General features: G+C 39.4%; 1 protein-coding gene across 2 annotated transcripts in view; it reads right to left on the reverse strand.

Annotated features, from left to right (window-relative positions):
• The window catches only part of LOC121523719 (dolichyl-diphosphooligosaccharide--protein glycosyltransferase subunit STT3B), a 157,985-nt gene that overhangs the window by 30,093 nt on the left and 101,666 nt on the right, over positions 1-26,226 (reverse strand). For both annotated transcript variants that reach the window (XM_041808718.1, XM_041808719.1), the window contains exons 4-7: positions 23,741-23,806; positions 10,916-11,015; positions 9,342-9,440; positions 5,168-5,314 (exon numbers count right to left, since the gene is read on the reverse strand). In XM_041808718.1, the coding sequence (XP_041664652.1) occupies positions 5,168-5,314; positions 9,342-9,440; positions 10,916-11,015; positions 23,741-23,806 (412 nt within the window). The remainder of the gene's footprint in view (positions 1-5,167; positions 5,315-9,341; positions 9,441-10,915; positions 11,016-23,740; positions 23,807-26,226) is intronic.

Below are 26,226 nucleotides of genomic sequence, written 5' to 3' on the forward strand. Positions count from 1 at the left end.
GTCTTTAATTTACTTGTTTTGTACTACTAAAGGACTAAATCCTGAAGACTTTCACTCTACAAGGACACAAATGCTCATTATTGAGTCACTGTATGATTATATTCCAGAAAATAATCTAATAAAAGCAACTCTTTCAGGTTGTTTTCACATTTCCACAAACAAAAAGTGCTATATTTCACAACTAATGGAGACCATAAGAGGTACCCAAAATGTTCCATGCCACAACTCTGATGGCAAACATCAAAATAAACCTAAAACTATTTTCTTATTTCAAGAACAATGTATACTCTTGTTCTTTATTTCATTCAATTTGTTTTATAAACTGTCCATAATTCTTTCTTTTGCTTTTCAGTTAATATCCTTAAGACTTTCTTTTGGTATAGAGTCTGTTTCTGATTCACCATCAAACCAAAACTCTTCATTTTTCGCTCTTATTAAATCAAAGGATCACAAAGAACTCCTTCATTATTATCAGAGAAATATTTTCCGTTTCATTTTATTATAATAAGAATAAAAGTCTGAGGAAGCTGAAGTAAAACACATTTCCCTTTCTTGGTTATGTTTACAAAGTTTCCTTTAAGGTTGACCATTAATGAGCTTTGGATTTCATAATTGTTGTTTGACTTTTATTTTTCCTTGAATTTAAAAACCTAATAAATGATTCTAGTGTTTCTGGGACATCATAGAAGTATCTGTGTTTATGAAACAAAGATCACAACCAGATAATTAGTAAATATAAATGCAAATCGCTTTATTATAAAGCAATGTGTAGGTGGCAGTCTTTCTGGTTTTAAGCAGGACACAGAATAAGCCGACTGTAGGCTATTCTTCATGAGCAGGTGTTTGTTATCAGGTCACATACACAGACGAAACTGTCTTTGGGTGCAGTTTTTAGAATGAATAAAAGTGTGTATTAGTGCAGAAACAACCAGCTGTTTAAGCTGAATGACAGCTGAGCAGTGATAAGCTGACGCGAACATCACAAAGGGATGTTTCTGCCTGACAAGAAGGGGGAAAGCACATCTTTTTTTTAAGTTTCCTCCCTTTTTTACTTTGGTTCCATGTCTTTTCAAACTTCTCTGGTAAGAAAGACCAAGATGTAAGGAAAGGATGTAAGTATAGGATATATGGATGCTGCTCATAGGACTGTAGGATGTACCCATTGTCACTCATAGCAGCTGCTTGATTTGGTAATAATGTGTGATTGTAATAGTACCGGACAATATTGTGATCTGTGATTACAATATAATACAAGCAGATAATATGATAGTTTTGAAGCATAAAGCATACAATATTAGCTAGCATAACAAAAACTATAAAACCATACATTTGAAGAGTACTGCTTTGAAAAAAATTAAAGTTTTCCAAAAAATAAGTTTTTCCCTTTTTTTTTGAAAATAAAGGTGTTTGTACAGAGTGAAATTATGGCATTACTGCAAACTTAAAGGCCTTTCAGCAGGCATTTTTTAAACCTTCAAAGTAATACAAAAGTAATTGCACTGCCTGATATAATTATTACCTCTGCCAAGGAAGGTATGTGATCTGCAGAGTTTGTTAGTTAGTTTGTTAGCAACATAACTCAAAAAGTTAAGGACAGATTTTGATGAAATTTTCAGGAAATGTCACAAATGGCATAAGGAAGAACTGATTTGATTTTGGGAGTGATCCAGATATCCGTCTGGATCCAGGAATTTTTCAAAGGATTCTGTACTATTGGGAGATAGGGCTAATGGCAGAGGTCTGCGCTCTCTGAGTGCTTTTCTAGTTGCAATTGCAATTGGATTAATTACCACTATTTGGAAAAAAAAAAAAAAAAAAAAAAGAAACAACACGTGGGGCTGGTTGTGGCTTTTTTCAATGGTGTACTGCTTAGCAGCACTTCAAATGAAATAACAAGAAATGATACTGTAACTGAGGTTAATTGAATTTATAAATATAAAAAAATGGTCAACACACAGCTTTATAGTATAAACGATACAATCCAAACTCCATTTGGTCATTGCTGTCAACTCCACAACTACTCCATTGACCAAAACAAACAGCTCTGATACAAAGTAGCTTACAGTAGCATGAGACCACATAGAGATCTGTCCCTGAGTGTGTAGTGAAAGTCACTTTGTCCACAAACACCATTGGCTCGCTGAAGCCTCCCCTTTCCATAAACTTAAGGTGAGCTTATCTGCTGTTGCCTGTTTTGTCATTAGCAGACTAATCTTCTCCATTCTGGTATCATCACAAACAACTTGTGCTAACAAGCTGTTGTTTGTTTGCCTTTTCAATCATATGTCCCTTGAGAGTTGAGCTGTCCAAAAGCAGTTGTTGCTGGTTCACTGTGCTACAAAAGCCAGAGCTGTGGCTGGACAGTATAACTATTTTAGAATATTCTTGTTAAAAGTATTTACTCCTTTGGATGTTTCACCCATTTATTGATTTTATACATTAATCATGGTCAATACAATTTTTACAAAACAAAACAAAATACACAAAATCAATTTTTTAATGTCAAAGTGAAAACAGATTTCTAAAAAGTAAAGTGGAAGAAGTTCTTTAGTATGATGAGACCAAAATGGTGCTTTTTGGCCATCAGAGGAGATACTATGTTTAGCCAACAAATACTGCACATCGCCCCAGGTACACCATGCTAGGCCTGGGCAATATGGCCTAAAAATCATATTACGGCATTTTTCTTGCCTTTGACGATAACGGTATTATATCACGGTATTACAAAATTAAAAAGAGATAAAGCTTTTTAATCCAAATTCAAGTGTTATTAACCCCCTTCTCCCCTTAAAACAAGCCTTTGATGGCATACTCAATTTATCTCTAAGTATAGGAACACAGAAAACATGTTTTATTTTTTTTAGGTCTCTCTAGGTTTACTTCTGTCTAACTGCACTCCAAGTTTTGCATTTCATCTCTAACCTGATGCTGTGTGTTAAGCTGCTAATGACATGAACACGTTTCCTAGTGAAGGTGTTCATAATAAAAGCGTTTCAGAAAAATAATAGCCGCAGACTTTTATTTTGAAGAGCCTGATGGAAGTATTGTGTTTAGCTTTGAGTTAGCTTTGGCTGCTGTACCGGAGAATACGGCTAGTTTAAAGCAGCTTTTCTGACCTCGTTTAACATCGCAGCCTGGATCTTTGACTCACTGTGGACTTGGAAAAGAAAGTCATAAGTTAAAATAGACTTTTAAACGGTTGTTTATGCCGTTGTAAGAGGAAGAGCTGCAGCACTGGGCTCTGCGACCAGCCAAAGCAGCACTTAGCTTGTGTTACAGCCCCAGGAAGGGTGACAGAGACAGCACACTGACTTTGTCGCGGTACAGCCGTCAGACTTTGAGGGGAAAAAACACGTTATTTTGCCTGCTAACTGTGCCTAGTTACTGCGGCAAGAGTCCTTGACATTCGGTTAGTTACCTGGCTACATGTAATGCTAGAGCTAAAGGTGCTATTGACTAGACTCAGCCTGAGCTGTGTGTCATAACTCGCTCTCTCCGCCAGCTGTGGGACGGTATTAATACCTGTTTACCGCCCACCTCTACATAGCACCGTTTTTTTTAACCAGCTCCTCCTGCTCCATGGTCTCTGTGCTTGAAGCCATTGTCACACTGAGGCAGATACGATGACGTCATCAACAAGCGTTATCGTGATTGGTTGGTAGAGTCCAAATCGCTACCGTAGGCCAAATTTATATAATTTATACCGTCTACCTCATATACCGCGCACCTCTACACCATGCCCACTGTGAAGAACAGTGGTGGCAGCATCCTGCTGTGGGGATGCTTGTAAAGGAAGAGGGTGAAATGAAAGCGGCAAAATATAGGAAAAGGAGGAGGAAAGTCTTATTCAGTCTACAAGAGAACTTCAGCTTGAGAGAAGATTTATTTTGCGGCAAGACAATGACTCAAAGCATATAGCGAAAGCTACACAGAAATCGTTTGCTAATGTTCCGAGTCCAAGCCAAGACCTCAGTCCAGTAGAGAATTTGGGGCTGAACTTGAAACAGATGTTTAAACCTGATCTACACACAACCTAACAGAGCTTGAACAGTTTAGCAAAGAAAAATGGAGTAAAATTGTAGTGTCCAGATGTACAAGGCTGACTGAGACCTATCCACGCAGAGTCAGTGCTGTCCAAAGGTGCATCTACTGACTTGAAGAGGGTAAATATTTATGCAGTCACTTATTTTACTTTACATATTTTTATTTAATTGATACTGCGTTGAAGAAATTGGTTTTCATTTTGAAATTAAAGCAGTTATTTTTGCAATTTTCTTTTTCAAAATAGCCAAATAATATGACTATTTATAAAATCAATAAAATGATAAAACATCCAAAGTGCCTATACTTTTTCAGGCACCGTAAATCATTTGGAATACTGCAGCTGACTGAAGTAATGATGGCCACATCAAGTACTCGAACACTTGTACCCATCTCCACTACAAATTGTAATATAAGCACAAACAGATGGTTTCTGTTGAGCCATACTAAGACAAACTGCACAGTGTGCCACATCTCTTTTTAACTGACCAGTGATCTCTCCCTCAGTGCTTTCAACATGAACAGATAACAATCCATCCAGATCATTAAAAAAGAGGATTTATGTCAAAGTTGAAACCACAGCAAAAAAATGAAAAGGTATCATTCTTCTACCACAAAAGGAGCATTTGCTACTTAAATGTATCAATCAAAAAAGGCTATTTAATGACTTTGAATACAAAGCTTATTTGGAGTTTATGTTTCAGAGAAGGAATTACACTAGGTCTTGAAAAGATCATTAAAGAACAGCAGCTAGTAAAGCCTAAGAAAGGAAAATAGTTGTAACTTCTGCAGATAACAAGCTCATAAAATCACTGTGCCTGAGACAAGGATGAGACCTAATAAGCTAGTGTCAAAGATGAAAATGAAGGATTTTTTCCCATAATTGTATTCTATTTCAGTTTTATGCTTTTTGGGGGGGGGGGGATCTCTTTTTTTATTTTAGTTAATGACAATGAGTGTTACATTTAGTTTTTGTTATTTTGTTATCTTTAGTTAACTATTATCACCTTCTATTGTATTTCCCTATCATTTCCCTCAAAGCTTCTGTGGTCCCCTAGCAGCCCCTGGGGGCCCCCACTTTAAAAAAGACCATACACCATTAAACAATGTCTGAAGTAATACAGACCTGTGTATGTGAGATAGATGACTGTGAGGAAGACCACCCCGGCAGCCAGGGACACCCCAAGGAAGAACAGCGTCTGGAACTCCTGTCTGGTCAGTCTGTCCTTCAGGTACTGCAGGAAGGCGTAGGCTTGGAGGAGTGCAAACACACCTGAGAAAAGACAGACGGAAACAAAGAATGAGCAAACATAGAAAGGGGAAAAACTTGAGCTGAATATTTGAAGAAGTCCTCATTTATGCTGCCTCCTGCAGGGCACAAAGCGTGCCTACGTGGTTAAGAGGCATCGTTGTCAGGCTGGCAGAATTCTTGACAAAGCACTTCCCCATTTCCCCTTTGGCTGTTCATGCAGATGTGAAAGACAAATACTGCGGGACAACATGTTTCAAATGTAGCAGACAGATTTGTGTGAATAAGCCCATTTCCTTCCCCTCGTATTGTTTCTCTTTATGCACCCACTTTGGTCATACTTTTCCCTAAGCTCTCTTCCTGTCACCGTCTCACTGCCGTTTCCAGTGTTTGTTTTTGTTTATCTGGTTGTTCAATATAGAATAAATTCAACATAAAAATAAAAGAGAAACCTATGCTCCCCACTTTCTTCACCTCCAACCTCCTCCTTTGACAAACCCTGTATGATATCGCCTTACTCCTCTGTCGGCCCACTGCTGCTCACAGCCGGCCTCACCCATTTCCAAGGTTAAGCCCCTGCCTGTCTCCTGGAGAGCGTCCACGGTGCTAACACGCTTGTCACTTCATGCCACCCTGCCTGCCTGCCTGCGGGGCTGACATCTCAAGGGTACCAACCATGGCTCTGTCAGTCTCTTCCTGTCTCCCACTGTGCTCACTGAAAGCCACCACCAGATGTTCTGAGCAGCTGCTATCCTGGCGACATGAAAACACACTCCGTCTTTGAGATATGGAGAGCACGGGGAGCCGAAAACAGGGGGAGGCAGAGAAGACTTTTTCTATTTTCTTTTAGTGGCGTATTCTTCAAAGCCTCCATTAATGTTGCTTGTTTCAGTACACAGTTCAACTTAAGAAAAGGTGGGACTTGGTGTCTGCAAGCTGCCATCGACAGTCATCTTCCAATCTGAATGTAAATGATACGAGCATCATACACGTACACCCATCCGTGCTGTCGACAGCAGATGGGCCCACACTTGAGTCTTAAGAGGCAAAACTGAACAAGCTTTAATGAAGTACCCATGAGTCAAAAATGAAAAGTACTTTAAGTGCTAAACCCATATGGGCTGCTTACTTATTCTCTATTTTGTAAATGTATTCTGAGTGAGTCCTGTGTTCTTCTAAGGGGATTCAGTCCCTGCTGCAGCCGACCAGTCTTAAAGTGTGTGCTATAAGCGAGCGGCTTATGTAAAGTAACACCTTTAATACATGAACTACAGCAGACAGCTTTAACCTTTCCCCTGTGTTCTGCAGCTTAAATTTATTGGCAGACTCAGGGCAGGCTGGGAGTCGACACGAGAGCTCTTAAAACAAAATCTCTGCAGTGAACAAGTGTGTCCTTGTAAAAAAAAAAAAAAAACCCTGACAGACGGTCTGTTCTAAAACTTTATGTGACTTTAAACAGGAATGTTCAACACTTTCACTGTAATTTAAAACAGTTTGTCAAACGAGGGTGTGAAGATCCCTTAGGCTTATTTGGAAAACAGCAGGGGGTACTTTAGACTTAATTTGAATGTTAATTAAAAAATATCAGTTGTGCATAATCCCTAAAATAAATATTCCTTAGAAAATTTTTAAAAAATGCTAATTTTAGTTCAATAAGTCACTTTTCTCTCTTACTTGCACCGATTTAAGTGCAAAACAGTTGCTGAGTAAAAACTTCTGCTCTCCATCTGTTTTTTATGTCCTATGTTTGTGAGATGTTTAATGTTTACTCTAAACAGAAAAAACTGAAGTGCTGCTGATTTTTAACAACAATGCACCTAAAAAAGTATTCAAGAAATAAATACAAAAAAGATGAGAATGGGCTTTTATAGTACACTAAAAATCAGGAAGAATCTCATTCATGTTTAATATAAATTCTCATAAAGCTTGTTCTTTTTTTTTCTGTGGGAGTGATCAGTGAACATCTGTATGAAACCAGCACAAAGCAGAAACCTTTTTGGCTGATTCAGGGTAAGCTGGCAGATGCCATGCCCTCTTTGGTACATTGAGAAAAGTTTAAGAACTTCTGACTCAGAGTTAACATTAACATTAACTTAAGTCTGTCTTTCAGCAAAGACACATAAAGCATTGATACTTCAAAGCTCACCAATGTGCGTCCAAAAAAAAATTATCCAAGTCAAGACACTAGGGGTGTAACGGTATTTGTATTCGTCCTGTACCGTCACGGTACGGCCGTCACGGTTCGGTGCATGCAGTAATACAATTAATATGCCTGAGTGAGTATTAAAAAAAGGCGAGTTCTAACTTCAATCCAGGTGGTGGCAATGAGCCTACAAGCTGCCAGCAACTGTCATTACAGAAGAAGGAGCAGTTACAAAAACAAACGAAGAAGAGTTATGGCATGTGTGGAGTTAAAAGAGTCGCTGGCTTCATTTAAATCACCCGTATAGCAATGGTGCTCTGGCTCTGTGAATAATATTAACTTTACCTTCAACTATCAGCCTCGGAAGAGTGAGAGAGGGACTCTGCAGCTGTGTCATAGGTAAAGGTATCCTCAGATTTCACACGGCTTTAACGTCTTTATCCTCCAAGATGGGCTGTGAAAAGTTCTTCCAAACTTTGCTGTCCCATTGGTTAAAAAAATCCAGTGCTGAAGTCCATGTTGAAATCGTCAAAAAAGAGACTAATTTGCATACTTAACAAGCTAACTTGCTTGTGTGATGATGCGTTCAAGTTAGCTGGGAAATTTAAGTGTTTAAAGAACGGGTATAAATATGTCAATATCAATGAAAATAACCTAGTTATTCAAAAATATATTTATTTATTAATATTTTTAATCATTGAAGGACTTTTGGAGGAAGGTCGCAGTGTTATTTATAATTTAAATGTGATTTATTCAGCCTATTTATTTTAATATAATTTAATTAAAAAATTAAAATTAAATTTATTTATCTGCTTCAATCGCCGTACGAAAACGTACCGAACTGTGACTTCAAAACTGAGGTATGTACCGAACCGAAATTTTTCTGCACCGTTACACCCCTACAAGAAACTCAAGTTGGTTTGAAAAATATGAAACACCTTTAATTCATAGGGCAAGAGGACCTGAAAATCCACTAACATCTAGGGTGTAGATGGCCTAGCTTTTAGGTCATTCCCCATGTCCGTGGGCGGCCTGGAATCAAGTCTGGCCTGTGGCTACTGTCCTGCATGTCTGCCCCGCACTCTCTGATCTCTGCTTATGACTCTATTAACTGCCATTCTCTCCAAATAAAGGCCCCAAAAACATATATTTAATAAAAAAACACCGACATGTATTGTGCTTTCTTGATGTTGTAGTGAGGTAGAGGTATCTTTTTCTACTGCTTGGAAAAGAAAAAACTCTCTTCCAAATGATACTAAGATGGCGCAAGTCCTTAACAAGCAGCAACCTCTGGTCCTGAAAAATGAAGCCAATGTGGAAGTGAAAAAATTTGTAATATGGTGGGTGTCCACTTAATGCTGGCTGCAGGAACACCCGAAGTCCCGTCTGAACGCTTGTTAAAAAAACATTTTTTGCACTACAACAATACTGGTTTACAGCCTGGCTCAAAAAACGAAACATGTCTCATTTGCTAATGTCTTCATGTCCTCTCACTGTATGGGGGGTGAATTTTTTTGAACCACAATCATTTGGATTATATTTAGGAAAAACCTCAAGCAGACGGCTGATGTCACACAGGCTTTGTCCAATTCTTCCTACAGTCTATGGTCCTTCCAAATAAAACTAAGTATTGACTGTGATTATGGTCACAGAGTAAAAACCAGCGGTAGCTTCAACAAGCTTGTTTGTTAACATTAGCCGTTAGCAAACATCCCACTTCTCTGGGACAATTACCCTGAAATTTTGTGGAAAATTTTAAGGTTGCATATGTGAATCACTTGAATGACCTTGTTGCTGAAATGTGCCCTCGAATTAAACTTGCTTTGCCTTAATCACGACACCTTGAATAGATTTTTCTAGAGGCATTGTGGATTATAAAGCCTGGACAAAGACAAGGGTGGGACTTACCTGCTGCAGCCATGTGCTCACTTGTCCTGATTGGCTGGAATCCGACAAAAGGGATCTGCATGGACAATACAAGCCCCACAATGTAGAAAGTGCTGTAAGCTGTGAACAGAGAAGGAGAGAGAGGGTGAGAGAGGACGGAGGCCATGTAAGAAATGGTATACTCAAAATAAACTATAGCACCACTAAAAAGCTTCTATTCTGTTCCACTGTCTAGTTTGGGAGCCACTGAAGGAAATCAACCTGAATGGAGGTATTTAGAGTCTATTGATTTCCACTGTCACACCTCAGAGGGAGTAAACACAAAATACCTAATCTAATGTCATTTACAGAGAAAAAGGGAGCTGGCTCCTGCATGGAGTGGCGGCGAGGCCTGGAGTGAGCAGCAGCGGCGAAAACAGTGTGACTCCCACCTTTGTAGCTCCCCTCCAGCTACTAACACGCAGCGACTTAATTAAGATTTCATACTCCTTCCTAAAGAGTGTGCCTCATTTTTGAAGTAGTTGTGATTGCCTTCAGCAATCTCTCTCTCTCTCACACGTCTGCTATTGACTCAAGACAGAAGAAGATGAGTTGCGAGGAAAAATAGACTACAAGGTATTTTATTAAACCAGGTTTTTTCCCCCTCATAGCGATGGAAAGACACCTGGCTTTGAAAAGAGGAGCAGCGAGATGTAAAGAAGAATGGAGGGGGAGAAGTATAGGAAACACTTGAGGACCTAATTTCTTTTCTGTCAAAAGAATATGACAACAAATATGTTTCTCCTCCTCTCATTTGCGACCAAAAGGTGCACAAGGTTAGCCGGATGATGCACTGGCTGCACACATCCTTGAGGAACAATGAAGGCGGGGGGAATTTTCCACACCATCTAACAGCCCTGCATTGTTGAGTTGAGTTTCATTGTTGAAGAAGCGTTTGGTAACAGAGCACACGTAGGTCAAATCCCTTCTCGCTGAGGAGGCCATCACTCGTTTTCAAAGCTCTCAAAAGGCTGTGCTGAGCGAACAAAATGAACATGACGTAAAATCGCGTGTAAATGATACTTGACATGGCTTCATTTTTCTTGACTACAACAGGAGAGCCTGACGATGAGCTGGAGGCTAAGCTGACGGAGGAGGTGGAGGGACTGAAGGATTGAGTTCTCAGAGTGGTGGGATAATGAGCTGGAGCTGCCATGTACTTGTAAGGAAACGTGCTTTTCTCCTGGTATTTGCAAAAACGTTTATTAAATAAAGATATAAGGGAGGATCAAGAAACAGGTGGCTGCGTATGTCATCGTTAAGTGGTGAGTGGGCGTGCAGACGACGGCAAAGGGATGAGCACGGAGGTAACGGGGTATTTGAGCTCGTCTCAGGGTCAAATGTTTGGGCAGCGACGTACAAAAGAAGGAGTAGTTGGTCTATGTGTGCATACATTCCTGCTCTAATGGAAGAGGATCTAAAAACACAGACCCTACATTCTACCTACTGCGTGTGGGGGTGTTGGAAACAACACACAGTAAATGCTATGGGATTCTTTAATTGCTTGTGTGTTTTGTGAGTCCGTGTGTAGGTTTGTGTGGGTGTGTGCACCTTACCGATGTAGACTCTCCGGCTGTAGCGTTGCATCAGCAGCAGCACAAACACATGCAGAGGAATCAGGTTGATAATAAACACATAACCTCCCCATGCTGACACCTAGAACACACACATAACACATCAGTCAGTCACACTTCCTCTCATTGACAAATACCACCCCCCCCCCCCATACCATCAATGATCGAACATTTAAATTCTGAGTGGAATGAAACACTACAAATTACCTTTGTGACAGGAGCCAATCAAAACAAGCTCAGGGAGAAACAAAGGTTCCCTAGATTCCATCATCACCATCAACATTTGCTTTATTGCTTTGGATTTATTAAAGATTAAGAGCTTTTTATGTGTTGGAATACGCCTGGGGTCATCATCAGTAGCAGTGTTGGATGGTCCCACTTAAATGCATTCAAAGTAATCCACCATTAAAGCACATATCAGATAATCCCTTGCTCATTAACAACCTAACACATCCCTTGATAATGAGGCTGCTGCAAACAGCCAATCATGAATCAAGACTGTGCTGCACCATCCATGTGTGAAACAAGATCAGAAATAGTGCAGACAGAGAGGAGATTGTTAATAAAAAGGACAAATCAGCTAACTTGGACAGTTTTTTTTTAGGTCTAGCAGACTTCATATATCAGAAAATTGTTCCTCTACTGATTTTTTATTAAAGAGTAGACGATTGAAGGTAATTTATTTCAATTATCAGCTGAAATGAAACAGTCATGTTAATTTCTTCAGCGCTGTTGCCAGGTCTTTGATGTTAACGCTACTGCTTAAAGCTCTTGCAAGGAATTTTCAGATGGTTACTCCTGTGGAAAGCGATAGGTCTCATCCCTTTGCTGATCTTGTTCTGTAGAGGTATTTTCTGCCTTTGCCTTTTAGTGTGCTCATTGATTAAGTTCTCGCCTTTGTTACCCATACTAACTAATCACTAAACAGCAATTTACAAACTCAAAAACATCACCAGAATGAGTGGTTTTGTATCCCAAAAAGACCAAGTGAAGCTGGTTCCATATCTCCACTAGGATTAATTATTGTTTAGGTCCTCTTCTTAAAAGACAATGAAACAGATGTAGCTGCTTCAAAATGCACTCCTAGCTAAACAAACACATTAATCCAGCTTTAAAATCACTGACTTGCAGTTAATTTTAGAATAGATTTGAAAGCATTTTCAGTAGTTCATAAGCCACTGAACAGCGTGGGCCTTTGATACATTTCTGAAATTTTTCAAATGTATCAACCTGTCACGACACCCAGATCTGTTTACTCTGGTCAGCTTGTTCAGCCCAGAATCCTGATTAAGAATGATGAAGCAGCATTTAGCCACTACAGTGCACACAAATGGTCCAAAAAGCCAGTAGATATTGGATGTGAACTTAACATAAACATTTATAAACCCATCTAAAGCAATTCTCTTCCCTGTGCCCTTGAATAAACTTTAGAAATTTCTAGGGATGCATGAATTTTATTAGCATATCAGTTGAAGTTTTAGGTCTGAGCTACCTTTAAATATCAGGATCGATATTGGTAAATATCAGCATATCAGGTATCAGCAAAAATCCATTGTACAAGCCTAGAATCCCACATCTTATTCTAACACAGTATTAATTGCATTGCACAAAAGATGTTATTTAATCTCTGTATTTATACTGTGATTTCCATCTGTGTTCTTTTTATCTTCTATTTGATGTTTCTTTTACTGATGTTAAGCACACTGAGTTGCCTTTGCGCATGATATCTTAAGTTGCCCTGCCCTGCCTAGCCTTTCAAAATTCAACGTAATGCTCATTTATAATCTCTGCAGTGGAAAATGAAACTTAGTGAAACATTTTGTCTGACTCCTACCTCCAGGGAGCAGTTTCTGGAAACAAAAATTACTCTACAGAGAAAATCAGTCTTGTGGCTGACAGTCTCTTTAGCGTTTAGATGTCACAAAGGCATCATTATACATTTCACTGTTTCATAATGAGCTAAAAACTCCTCATAGTACCTTTAAGATAACATTGAAAACTCAGGTGGATGATCTCAACAATGAATAGTTTATGGTTGGGAATATATGGTTAGGCAGGACCAACAACCTACATCAGCTGAGGCCATTTTCTTTTTTTATCCCCATTCCTTGAACCGGGGTTCCTCCACACATTTAAGAATCAAGTTTAAGACTTAACATCTTTTTAAAGACCCGGGCTGAGAACAGTAAATACCATACTTTTGGCAGCAAATGGTCAAAACTAAAAGGTACAAGAAAAAAGAGATTATTTGGTCATAAACACACAAACTAAGTGATTCTCGACTCATGAAATGCCTCTTTTCTATCAATATACAGTATATAAGCATGTATTTAAAAAAGATCAAAATCAAATAAATGTAGGTAGAAAAGAAAGATGTGATAAAGAATAGTCTAATTCAAAGTGCTGTCTATAATTTAAGACCACTCACTTGCAAAAATAGACTTTAAAAGACATTTTCATGGCCATAACTTTATTCCAATTTAAGACTTTTTAAGACTATTCAAGGATCCGCAGGACCCCTGTTAAACTTCATAGTATGTTTAAGGACAAAAGTTTAGGTTTGGACCTAAAAAGGTCAGTGTCATGATCCAAAAGAGGGTCACGAAGCTGTCCAATGAAAAAAAAATGCCAGGAAGTCAATGGTATGACATATGGTACCTCCATACATTTGTTTTAGGTTTCACTGCAATGCCCCATAATTTTCAGCCTTTTCATGAGTTTTCAACTTATCAATCTCCTTTTCCCCTGATAACAAGGCAAGTTTCCCCCCAAACTAAGGAAAATCCTAAAGAAACTACAAAATTTCCATGCTGCCTTGGAAAAATGGAGTAAAATGAACTATATGCATGCATGCCCTTCTGTAGTGATGTGCTTTAAAACCTGTTTGTTTAATCATGTCTCTTTTTAGTTCCATTTAGAGTACAAACAGCAATAGTTTCATAAAATAAATTTGTGTGGTTGAACATTTTTATAAATTTGGGTCACGGTTTCTCTCAAGGAGGTGGTGCTGAGTCCTGATGTCCAACCAGTTAAGAACTACTTAAGTAAAGGGCCCCATGGATGTGCATCCATGTGCAATTTCCCTTTCAATAGGTGTCAAAAATGTCTTATTGGTTGTTGACTATTTTATAATAAGGGAGGAAGGGAGGAATCAACACATCAAAAATAACAGGGAAACTCCTGCACACTGTTAGCATGAAAAAAAAGAACCATTAAAATGGATGAGTCCAAGTACCCTACACAATTATTCCTTCACCATCCCTGGAAAACAGCAGCTGTCAACAGGAGACAGTGGGAGGAAATTTGCTTGTATTTGTTTGGCAATAAAAACTGGAAATAAGCGTATATCAGGTGCCTTGGACTTCTATTTTCGTTGCTGTAGTATCAAAGCAGTTATTGATGTGGTTTGATATTTACAATCTTTGTAGTGAAGTTTGAATTCTGTTGTCACATTAACCCTAGAGTGAATGAAACAAAGGAACTAAATCTCTACATACAAGCGGCCATTCTGACACGCATGCACGCCAACATAAAAACAAACACACTTTGACAAGAGTCTGTTCAAGAACAGCAGTAAAAACATCTAACTACCTCTTCTCTATTAGACACAAGCCCCCAGCTATAAAAACTGATGTATATAGAATCCATAAAAGCTAGGCAATCATACTTTACATGTTGGGTGTAAAATGTGAGATGCACCAATAATTTTAAAAGCTCCACTAAAATTATACCTCAACCATTTTTGAGGTCCACTAAGTATCAGAGCGCTGGATAAGAGGGCCATAAAACGACTCCACAAAAACATCACTGACAAGTTTTCAATTGCCTCCTCTTGACTACAGCAAAGGGCAAATGTAAAACGCTGAGAGCCCTACACAAAGACGAGAGAGTGAGATTAAAAGTAAGAAAGCTAGAAAGAGGAAGTGGAATTGTCCTAGAAAGTGAAGCTGAGAAAGATGGAGAGACAGCCAACAGGGAGAGGGAATCAAACAGAAAAAAGTATCATGTAAGCAAATCATTTGATCCTTTTCACAGCAGCTTGTCAGACGGTGCCCCAGTGCACCTGCTAAGTAGGATGAAAAGAGCGTTTATTCCACTCATGCAATGAGATAAAAAAGGAGCACATCATATCTAATTGATAAAAACATTAAGATTCTACATTAAAGGAGGGAGAGAGAGAGAGAAAACTGGTTAGGTGCAATTATCTTCATGCAGACGTTTGCATCTGCTCTCTCAGATGGTGACAGCCAATTAGTAGCATGTAACACTAAGTAATACCAGAGATGACTTCAGTGTGAGACCCATTCACAGTCATGACACATGGGGCGGAGGATCAAGTCTCTGTCGCAGACTGCCAGAGAACTAATTGAAATCACAACACTCATAACACAGTGAGCATGGTTAATAACAAAATGACTGCAAATCATTACAAATGCCGAATAGTATGTCTGATTTACTTGGGAAAACACAAGAACTCCACTCTGCATTTCACCAAAATCAACAGCCATCTGCTGAAGGCACCGAAGTTCTCTATTCGTAATAAAAAGTCAGAAAAGGTACGATGGGTGAGTCTCAGACATCTGTGAATCGATGGGCATGTTTGTGGAATCATGGCCCGAATTAATTCACAAAAATAACGCCAACCACACCTGTGTCCCTCCGGCTTAACCAAAGAAAAGCCTCTTTAAATTATTGATCTCTCTGAGTTAAGGCCCCTGGTATCTGCAAGGTGCATTATTGACTCAGTGAGTCAACTCAACATTATTCTTAGGCTTGTGTTTTTGCCCTTTGGGTGCTTGAGTAAGCAGGGGAGTAGAGGATCGAGTCAGGTTGAGGGTCCGAGGATAAAGACTATGGAAAAAAAAGATGGCAGATAATAGCAAGTTGTGGGTATAATTCAGAAAACAGTTAAACCAATGAAATACTGACAATTTAGCATTTAAGGCAGTTCCATTTTTCATTTTTACATATAGGTAATACAGGGGTTGTAGTAGTTAAAGGCAGAGTGCATAGAACTGGGAAAAAGTTGCATCTAAAAGTCGGATTCTTCATGCAAACGTTCACGTTTAGTAGCAAATAAGAAATGCTGACTTTCTGGAAAATTATGGCCATTTATGCACTCAGTAATTGGTTTAAGCTCCTCTTTCATGAATCACTGCATCTATGCGACGTTGCATGGAGCAAATCATTCTGTGGCACTGCTGGGGTGTTATGCTTCGATGGCAACCTTCAGCTCGTCTGTATTGTTGAGTTTGGTGTCTCTTGTATTCCTCCTGACATTTCCCCAGAGATTTTTTGTGTTCAGGTCAGAGCAGTAGGCTGGCCAATCAAACACTGTAACACCATGATCAGCAAACTGCTTTCTGGTCGTTTAAGCTTCACTGTGGGCAGGTGCCAACTCCTGCTGGAATAGGAAATCAGTATCCCCACAAAGATTCTCAGTAGATGGAAGTATGAAGTGCTCTATAACCTCCCAGTAGACAGCTGACAGCTGATTCTGGACTTGATGAGGCACAGAAGACCAACAGCAGCAGATGACATGGCACCCCAAACCATCACTGACTGTGTTCACCAAAAACACTTCAGTTCAAGCGACTTGGATTCTGTGCCTCCCTGATCTTCCTCCAGACTCTGGGACCTTGATTTTCAAATAAAATTTAAACTTGACTTTCATCTGCAAACAGGACTTTGGACCACTGAACAATGGTCCAGTTCTTATTCTCCTTAGCCGAAGAGGGAGGCGTTTAATGTTGTCTCTGGTTCAGGAATGGCTTGACACTAAGAACACAACACTTGTGGACCATTTCCTGGAACCATCTGTGTGGTGGCTCTTGATCCACTGACTTCAGCCTCAGTCCACTCCTTGAATCTCCTTTGTTTGACAATCCTCCAAAGGCTGACCTCATCCCTGTTGCTTTTGCACCTTTTCTTACTCTTTTCCGGTCCCGTCAACTTTCCACGAATTTGCTTTGATACAACCTCAGAGAACAGCCTGCCCTTTTAGCGATGACCTTCTGTGGCTTCCTCTCCTTGTGGAGGATGACAATAATTGTCCTCTGGACAAAGGTCAAGTCAGCAGTCTTCCTCATGATTGTGTTTGTGTGCACTGAACAAGAATGAGAGAATGAAGGCTCAGGTAACCTTTTCAAGTTGTATTTTTCCAGAACATTCAAATATTTTGAGAGAGTGAATTTTAGATTATTGTGAGCTGTACGACATAATCATCAGGATAAAAAAATGGCTTGGAATATTACTTTAAATAAGTTGTATGAGATGAATTTAGAATGTGACAAGTCATGGGGAAAAAATAAACCTTTACATGATATTTGATATTCACCAAATTTGATCCACTAAATGCAGATAATTATTACACACTGTACCTAGCATTTAATCTAAATGGTAGAAGGTAAACATTACATTTCAGATTAGGTTGTATTGGAAGGAGTGGCATGCTTATACAGTATTTGTAATTTAAAGTCCAGCAAACTGTATAGCTGAAGCTGATGGGAATACAAGTAGATTCAAAAGTATGGGGTAATTTACAGAGGTACATGAAAGTAAGAATAACCAATCACGATTCCCTCCTTTCTGCCTTATTCTCCATTTAATGCACCTTGAAATGAATTTTTATACACAGGTGCTAGATGGATTCAGGATCAAGGTTTTCTTTATTTCTCTCAAGGGCAATTTTTGTCTAGCCAGGAGAAAGCACAACCAAGTCAAGCAAAACTGGACCATAAATAAAAAAAACAATGAATACATTTATATCAATAATGTTCAGTAATCCAACAGGCCAATGGCAGGAGAGACGAATGGGTTTGTATTCTACCTGCATCTCAGCAAAATGCGTCAACTGCCCAAGGCTGTTAAGAGTTTTGGGCAATTTCATAATGAGCATCATGTGTTTTAAAATCTTGCAGTCTGTTATTGAAATGTTCAGTAGTGTTGAAATGTACCAAAGCTTTAAAAAACTTCAGATGTTCAGTAGTATTTTCAACTCTAAGCCAGGGTTGTTAACATGATAACCAGGCATATTAACTAAGTATTTATTTACCTGAAAGTTATTCACAATTTAGATATTGGTATTGCAGTAATTTCTGTTGGATGTGAGGTATTAAAAGCCTCTTTATTCTAAAAAACCCTAAGACTTGATTCAAGGATAGCCTCTTGAGTCAGGGGGATAAATGGCAACAGCAGCAGTGCGTACATCAACTGGAGTAAAAAGAATGGGAAAGACCTGCCATCTGGTCACATCAGCAGACCATGTAAAGACGAATGCCTATGACAAAACCAAAGCTGTGTGAAATTATGTTTCCTACAGTCAGCCCTTTGACCAAGCCACGGGCTAACAGCCGAGGGCAGGAATCTGAAAACGTCTGGAGCAAAGTCTTTTAGTCGTTATCGCTTCCTGCATTTCACACCGGGTGTATCTGATGACCTCGGGGCCAATCCAGAGAGGATAGAGGGAGCACAGCAAGCAACAGGGAGGAAAGGTTCACTCCATGGGTTTGTACATTTGTATTGGTGTGCAAAAGTGTTTGCAGCGTTCTTTTATGCTTTAGTTTACCATCATTATGTTCACCTAAGCAAATTCACTAACTGTGTTTTTTCTGCTTAAGGAAAAACTCTAAAATGACTTCAAAACAACTCTTAATGATCAAGGTTCCCTGCTTTCATGCCTCTCAAATGGTACCATAATCACACCTTCTTTCATGCTGGGTGCCTTTTACATTTCTAAACCACATTATAATCTAATTTAGCAGTGCAATTTAACAATATTTAATATTGATATACAGAGATGTAATAATGCATTTTAGACCTAGAACTTGAGTCCATACAACAAACTTAGTTTTAGGACAAAATAAACAAACACCAGTCTTTAAAAACACACTTTAAAGTTTTAGGAATGAAGAACAAAGAGAAACTTAAGCTGATGTAGGTCTGTTGGTCCTGCCCAAAACTCTACAAACTTATTCACACATACTGTTGACATTTACAGCTGATGTACACCGATTTTAACAGCCAATACATCCGCTGTAAATACCACAGAAATTTTCATATCTACTGATCAATCTTATACAAACATCAGCTAGCTGCTTTAGCACCCATAGTCTCTTGCAGGAAGGAGCTTTAGGTCGATTTTTTTATCTAGAAAATGTGGGACATTTTCTGTAGGCTGTGTCAAGTTTTACTCACACATAACCAAAGCACTGAGAGAAGAAAATTAGATCAGGAATGTAGAAGTTGACCTACAAAGAGGCAAGCGACACTAGCACTGCTAACTTTGGCCACATTCTGCAAACAAACTGAGCACAGTTATGGTGTGATGTTAAACCATTGCAGTGTGAAGTTGGTTTACAAAATGCTATTACTTGACTAGTCGGCTAATGGTTAATATATTGTGCTGATGGTGATGCTGTTTGTGTGTGTGGGATAGAAAGAAATAGCGGAAGAGGGAGAGAGAGAGAGACAGTGTGCGCGCACACGAGAGAGAATATGACTGGAAAAACAGTGTGTGAGACCACAACTGTTGTATGGTTGGCTTGAAATTGCACAGTTTATACCCGGCTTTATGCAACCTATACAAAAACAATATAATAAACTGCAACAACATGGCCAACCTCCATATAAATAGGACAAGACACCAAGCTAATCAAAAGTTAGCAACAACAGCTAAGCTTGCTACACTGGGCCGGTTTGTGCCATCATATCCACACTGAGTGACACTGTAAAGTAAATGCTTTACTTAGAAAGACTTGAGCCATACAGAGTAGCTGTTAATAACGACTTCAAACAGCTGCTTATTGAGTGAGTCATGCTATTTAATCCCCACTTGTTGATTTATAAAAGATACTATGGAGCCTATGTTGAATGTAGATGAGAAAAGAAAAGAGACATTTTTACAAATACAGTGGAGTTATGGTAAAGAGAAACTGAAATATTTTTTCATGTACAAAAAAGAAAGCAGGGCAACACAGAGGGCCATTTCAAGTTAAAATTTAACAATACATTTATAAATAGCTCAGTGATTATAAACAGAATATTTTATTTTACTTCTTGGTTCTCTGAGGAAATTAATTTAAGTGTTTTAAGCTGTAGGATTGTTAAAAGTAAGACTTTGATTAAAAACGTCTGTACTGAGTTCTGTGTAGGATATTTTAAGTATACAAATGAGGCTGTGGGGAATACCCGGGCCTTTACAGTTCTGCAGTTTTTTGCAGAACTTACAGCAAAGGGCTGTAGCTGGGGAAACATTACGGGCACTCTACCAGGTGAACAATCCAGACTGACTTCTATAATCTATTCAAAAAACCGGTGAGACATTTCAGCTTAAACTATGCATACTCATATGCTAGTGTCATTGCTAGGTGAAAACTCAGATGTTTGCCTGAACATCAGGGAACATTCATGTCTTGTGCCAGTGCATCTGGCAGGTGTGAGATATGCCACAGGACAGATGAACACTTTGATCTGCTGGTGGCAATATTCGTCTGCCTGTTCCTCCTGGGGCCATGGTAGCCCACATGCAATTTCAGAGCAGTCCATGTAATAGCTGATAGGACATTTCAGTCTTGATGAAAGTGTCAGAAAAACTCTCCACTGGTGTGCTGTTATATTTTTAAAGCTGTCATTAAATGATCTTTGCATTTAATTTAATCCAAACTTGAACTGTTACTGGATCTTTTGGGGTGTCTTGATGCTGCAGGCTGCTCTGCTATAAAAGACAGTGAAGGGTTAAAGGAAAAAGTAAGGGAAGCATTGGGAATGAGCAGTGCAGTGCAATTGATCCATGCATCTACTTTTGCTCTATCCCCCCTCTCACTCCAGCAGGGATGAAAGAAGGATGCTTCACGGTGAAGCAGGAAGGTTTCTGTGGTTCCTGTCCATCAGCAAGTCCTGCTGCTCTGATCCCTCTCTTAATCTCGTCCTTCTCTGTCCTCTTCCTTCTGATTATGCCAATATTCAGGCTAGGAATCCCTCCCTGCTGTCTTTATATGTGCTTCACCAGTGTCACATTTGATGAAGGCCCAAGGAGAAACTAGCCTGACTAAATTGACAGCATAAGGTGATGGAGAGGTGAAAATAGAAAGGTATGGGTCAGCGAGTGCAGAGGGTACTAGATGAAGACATGGGGGGAAGGGATTGAAAAGCTGCTGGTGTTGATGGGGATGCACGTAAGCCAAGTTTGTTGCTACTGCAACAGTGAATTGGCTGCAGATACTGTACAGCACAGAGACATCACATCACTGAAGAGACAGGGAGAGCGGGAGAGGGAGCAGAAATAAGCAGAGGCACGAAGACTCAGTGTTTCCTTTGTTGCTTACTAGGACAGTGCAGAAGTTTCACATCTCATTTTTTTCTCCATCCAGTCTCATCATTCTGTTTCTCTCCATGTCTCTGTCATGTTCCTCCCCTATCCCCACATCTCTTTCTATCCCTTTGTCTGTCTCTGTCCTGTTTTGTCTCCTCTTCTTTTCATCTTTCCATCTCTCCCCTCTTGTGTCTCTCCAGTCCTCTGATGCTGTGGCCCTGTGTGATCGATCAAGCTGGATTTGGGTAATCTGTTTCATTTGATATCGGTCTCACAGTCGGCCGCAGAGATTAAACCCGAAATGAGCAAGAAGCTGAAGATTTTCACAGAAGCAAACAATCTGTCGCTGAGGCAGTGTGCCTGGGTCGTCTTTTTTATCTCCTCTCTCATCAATCCCCCGATGGGCTTGAGCCTGAAATTATAAATAATGCAGGAAAACACTGGCTGAACTCTTTGGCCTCTTTCTCCATGCACCACTATGTCCATTCAGGACAGAGGAAAATCGCCCACTATCTTTATAATGAAGAAACATTCTTTTTTAAAGCCACTTATCCCCTCTTAAAGATGGATTCTGGATCTCCTGTGGCTCCAGCACCTTATAAACACAACTGTTTAGTGGGTCACAGCTGAAACTTGTACAAAAGACAACTGCAATACATAGCAATAATTTCAAAGTAATGTGAGAGTCTTACATGACAAAGCGTTTCCCGCAGCAATTGCTGCCTGTTTGATGTCCACCCTTGTAATCATGTTGCCACAGAATCAGTCATTGCTGGCTTGTTTTACTCAAGGAGACATTTGAAACAGTGCAAGCTCTTTATGCATGCCAGATTATGTACTATTTATACTTCCTAGATTTGACTTTTAACTGAAAACAGTCAGAACCCATTGTTAATGATAATCCACTGATTGTTTATGCCAACAAAAATATGCTGGGTATATTTTAGTATAATTTCTCACTCTAATACCAGAGGAAGATATGGAAATGGATTACATGACTGGAGAAAAATGCACACAATCCAGCCAAGAATTTAAAAGATCCTAAGTCAAACAGAGGTCTAAGACGCAATTGTTTGGCACAGGGGTGAAATGATTCGTTGACAAAAGTCGGAGACAAAATGTGTGTTTTTCAGCTGTGTGTGTGTACATGTCATTGTTTTCTAGAGCAAGGATTGATCCTCACTATCTTTGCTGAGAGTTGCAAATGCAAATCAGCGACTGTGGAAAACAAAACATACCACAATGGTGGTGGACAAAGGCAATGCATTGCACCTTATCAGTCTGACAGAGATCTGATAGCAGCAGTAAGAGGCATACAAAACTACCAAGAAATATCAAATCACATTTATGATGCAACTTTAGTCTTTTTTTACAGTGCTGTGAAAAAGTATTTGCCCCATTTGTCACACTCACATGTCTCTGATTATCAAAAAAACATTAATATTAGAAAAGGTGAACAACAGTGAGAGCCATTTTCCACAAGTGTAGAAGACTTGGAACAGTGGTGAATCTTCCCAGGAGTTGCCTGTCTACCAAGAGCTCATTGATGACTCATCCAGGAGGCCACAAAAGAACCCAAAACAACAATTAAAGACCTGCAGGCTTTACTTGACACAGTCAAGGTCATTGTTCGTGATTGTTCTTGATGATCTCCAAGACTTTGAGAAAATATTCTGTAGAGCGACGAGACAAAAGTTGAACTTTTTTGGAAGGTGTGCCATCTGGTGTAAAACTAATACAGCATTTCGTTAAAAGAACATCATACCAACAGGCAGTATGATGGCCTGGGGTTGCTTTGCAGGACCTGGATGACTTGGCGTCATTGATGGAATCATGAATTCTGCTCTCTACCAGAAAACCCTGAAGGAGAACGTCCGGCCATCATTTCATGACGTCAAGCTCAAGCACATTTGGGTTGAGCAGCAGGATAATGATTAGAAGCATAACAGCAGCCCAACTCTGAAGGGCTTAATAAAACAAAATGTAGGCTTTGGAGTGGACTAGTCGAAGTCTGGACTTAAATCCAATTGAGATGTTGTGGCATGTCCTTTCATTCTTGTAAACCTAAAACAGTTCTGAAAAAGAGGGACAAAATTTCTCCACAGCGATGTGAAAGACTCATTGCCAGTTATCACAAGTGCTACCAAGGGTAGCATAGCCAGTTATTATGTTCCCTTTTTCACATAGCACTAGGTAGGTTCGGATGGCCATTTTTTCCCTTGATAAAATGAAATCATCATTTAAAAACTTCATTTTGCTATCTTTGTCTAGTCTCATAAAGGGGGCAAATACTTTTTTCCTACATTGTAGGTTATAAAAAAGGCATCCATTTTAACTTCAGACTTTGAAAACCAGCTAAAAAAAACCCTAACTGGAGCTTAAAGGAATTTGGTCAGATTAAAAACAATGATGCGAAATTGACATAAATTTTGACCTTATGTCAAATTTCACCTTTTGTCTTATTTGTGTCAGTGTTAAATATTAGCCGGTCTTACCATGTAGAAATAGGAGAGGCAGCAGCCAATGGTCCAGAATACAGAGCCTGTCTTCACTGACTTCACCTACAAGAAGAAGAGAAAAGATTAGAACATAATCGTCACATCCTCTACAAATAGAACATGTACATCCATTGTTTGTCAGGGAGACTAGAAACAAAGCACCAAAGGGGTACACATGTTCTGTGACAATAACATGTTACCCATCAATAACAGAAAAAAGGAAAGTCTAAAATAAGGAAAAAAAAAAAGAAATGCAGTAGCATTATAAGCTTTGTTGTTGTTGTGATTCACCAGATTTCAGGGCAAGTGAAAACGTGTTTTTTGAAACTCTAATGGAAAATTTGCACTTTGGAGAGCAAGGTTAAGAAGAGACAATGATGCAGACTCTGTGCTTCTTTAAAAGTAGTTTAATAATCAAAGCTTGATGATCAGAGTAGATATGGAGCAGCCAGCTGAAGTGAGAGAGGATTAGAGGAAAGTAGATTGGACTAATGAAACAAAACATCTTGTAAAAAACTCTCTACTTCCTTGCCACAACCTTATAACGCAAACAAATATACACATTAGCATTTAGAGTACATTCACACCGGGCCCAATTGCCCCAAATGGTGCCGAAGAACGCTTGTTCCTCCTCCTGAGACCCCTGCTTACCTTCACTTACACTGCTCGAAGCCCAACCAGGTCTGGGCATGGATAAGTCATCATGTTGTCATATAACATTAAATGTTTATAGGCCTCTGGTCTAACAGAGTCAGCACAACATTGGAGAAATACAGATAGTATGCCAGTAACTGTACTGGTACTGCACTCTAACCTTCCCCCTCTGTTAAAATGATTACATGTATGTTATGCTCTCATGCTTGTGCATTGCATTTTATAAAGCAGCACCCTTTAGTCCATTCAGGGATTTCTGTTCATTAACATAGAGGGAGAACAACTCCATGGGCATGGGTAAGCGTGTAAAATGTCAAAAGCCCAGCACAAGTTTAGTGTCTGTTGTTGTCATGGAAACAAAAAGGATAACATTGCAGACCAGTGACATCAAAGGGGAGGAACTGGCACACAGTGTCACATTGTGGGACAATGTCTCTGTTTCTACATAAAGCCTTTTTATTTCCCTTTTAAATGGTATGTTGTAATGGTATGATGGCATCCCATTCTTCAAAAAGCATTTGTCACAAGTCAGCTAATGAAGTTGCGTTGGTCACTCTGAAACAAACAGCACGCCCAGGCTGATCCCGCAAGTGTTCAATGGTGGTAAGGTCAGGACTGCTGGCATCCATTCCATCCTCTCCATTCCCAAATTCTGGAGGTAGTATAGGCGCAACCAACATACTCAGCTCTGCTGTTCATCCCACAACAGCATGTTCGTTACAAATGTGGCACCATTTAAAAGAGAAATAAGCAGGCTTTCCAACAGTATAAGATTAACTGCCATGAAGCATTCTTACAACAAAGGAACAATGTACCAAACACAAAATGACTTACTTTTTGTGCATTGTTTAGATGGATTCATAGAAACTCATACGCAGTGGATGAACATGAGGCCCTGGCCCATGAGACCTTCACCTCTCACCTTGAAATTCTGATCAGTTCATCCTTGAGTCATGCTGGACATGTGTGCAGCAAAAATAAAAAACATTGAAAGCATTCTTTATACACCACATTCATAAGAATGGCTCTTATGTACTACTAATGAATGAACAACTCAAAAATGCCACTGGCCTTGGCTGTGCCAGAGCGGAGGCATAAAAAAGCATTTAATAGTGACCTTTAAAATCATCAGACTCAGGGACAGACTGATAATGGTTGTAAAGGGATATTGTCAAGAAGCTTAATCACATCCAATAAAGCCTGGGATCTGCTGATGAGAGGGAATCAATGATTGGATCGTGGTGGTCTCACCTAAATACTCAGCAGAGCGTCACAGCCAAACCACTGGACCAGCCGCACATTAATCAGCACGGATAAAAACACTGACACTGCTACATTCTGTCGGCATATGCAGAAAAACTTGAACACAAAACAGTCCTCAAACAGCACTTTACTGAGTGGTGAGGTGGGCTACAGTAAGTGGGTGACCTGATTACCATTCTCCCTTATAATAAAGCTGGAGTTTGTGTTTGTGCAGGTAGGAAATGACAGTTTTCTAGTGCATGGATGCTGCTTTTGAGGCTGACATAACAGGATGTAAGCCTAATTCAGAGGGGATTTATTCCTCTAGAGGAGGGTATTTTATTATGACATGTGCTGGCAACTGGGTTTGATGCTGTCTTGTGTAAACATGTTTATTAAGCCACAAACCAGGAAAAATCACTGGCCCATGTACTTGCTGTTAGTCATCAACTCGATGCTCCTATAATTTAAGTCCAGCAAAGAGGATGGAAATTTATTAAATTTATACAAAGCATGTTAACACTTACCAGAGATCTGTCTAAAACGAAAACCATAAGTAATTAGAATACAATAAAATATAGGTTGAA

Source organism: Cheilinus undulatus, linkage group 16 (assembly GCF_018320785.1).
Source record: "Cheilinus undulatus linkage group 16, ASM1832078v1, whole genome shotgun sequence".
Taxonomy (NCBI): domain Eukaryota; kingdom Metazoa; phylum Chordata; class Actinopteri; order Labriformes; family Labridae; genus Cheilinus; species Cheilinus undulatus.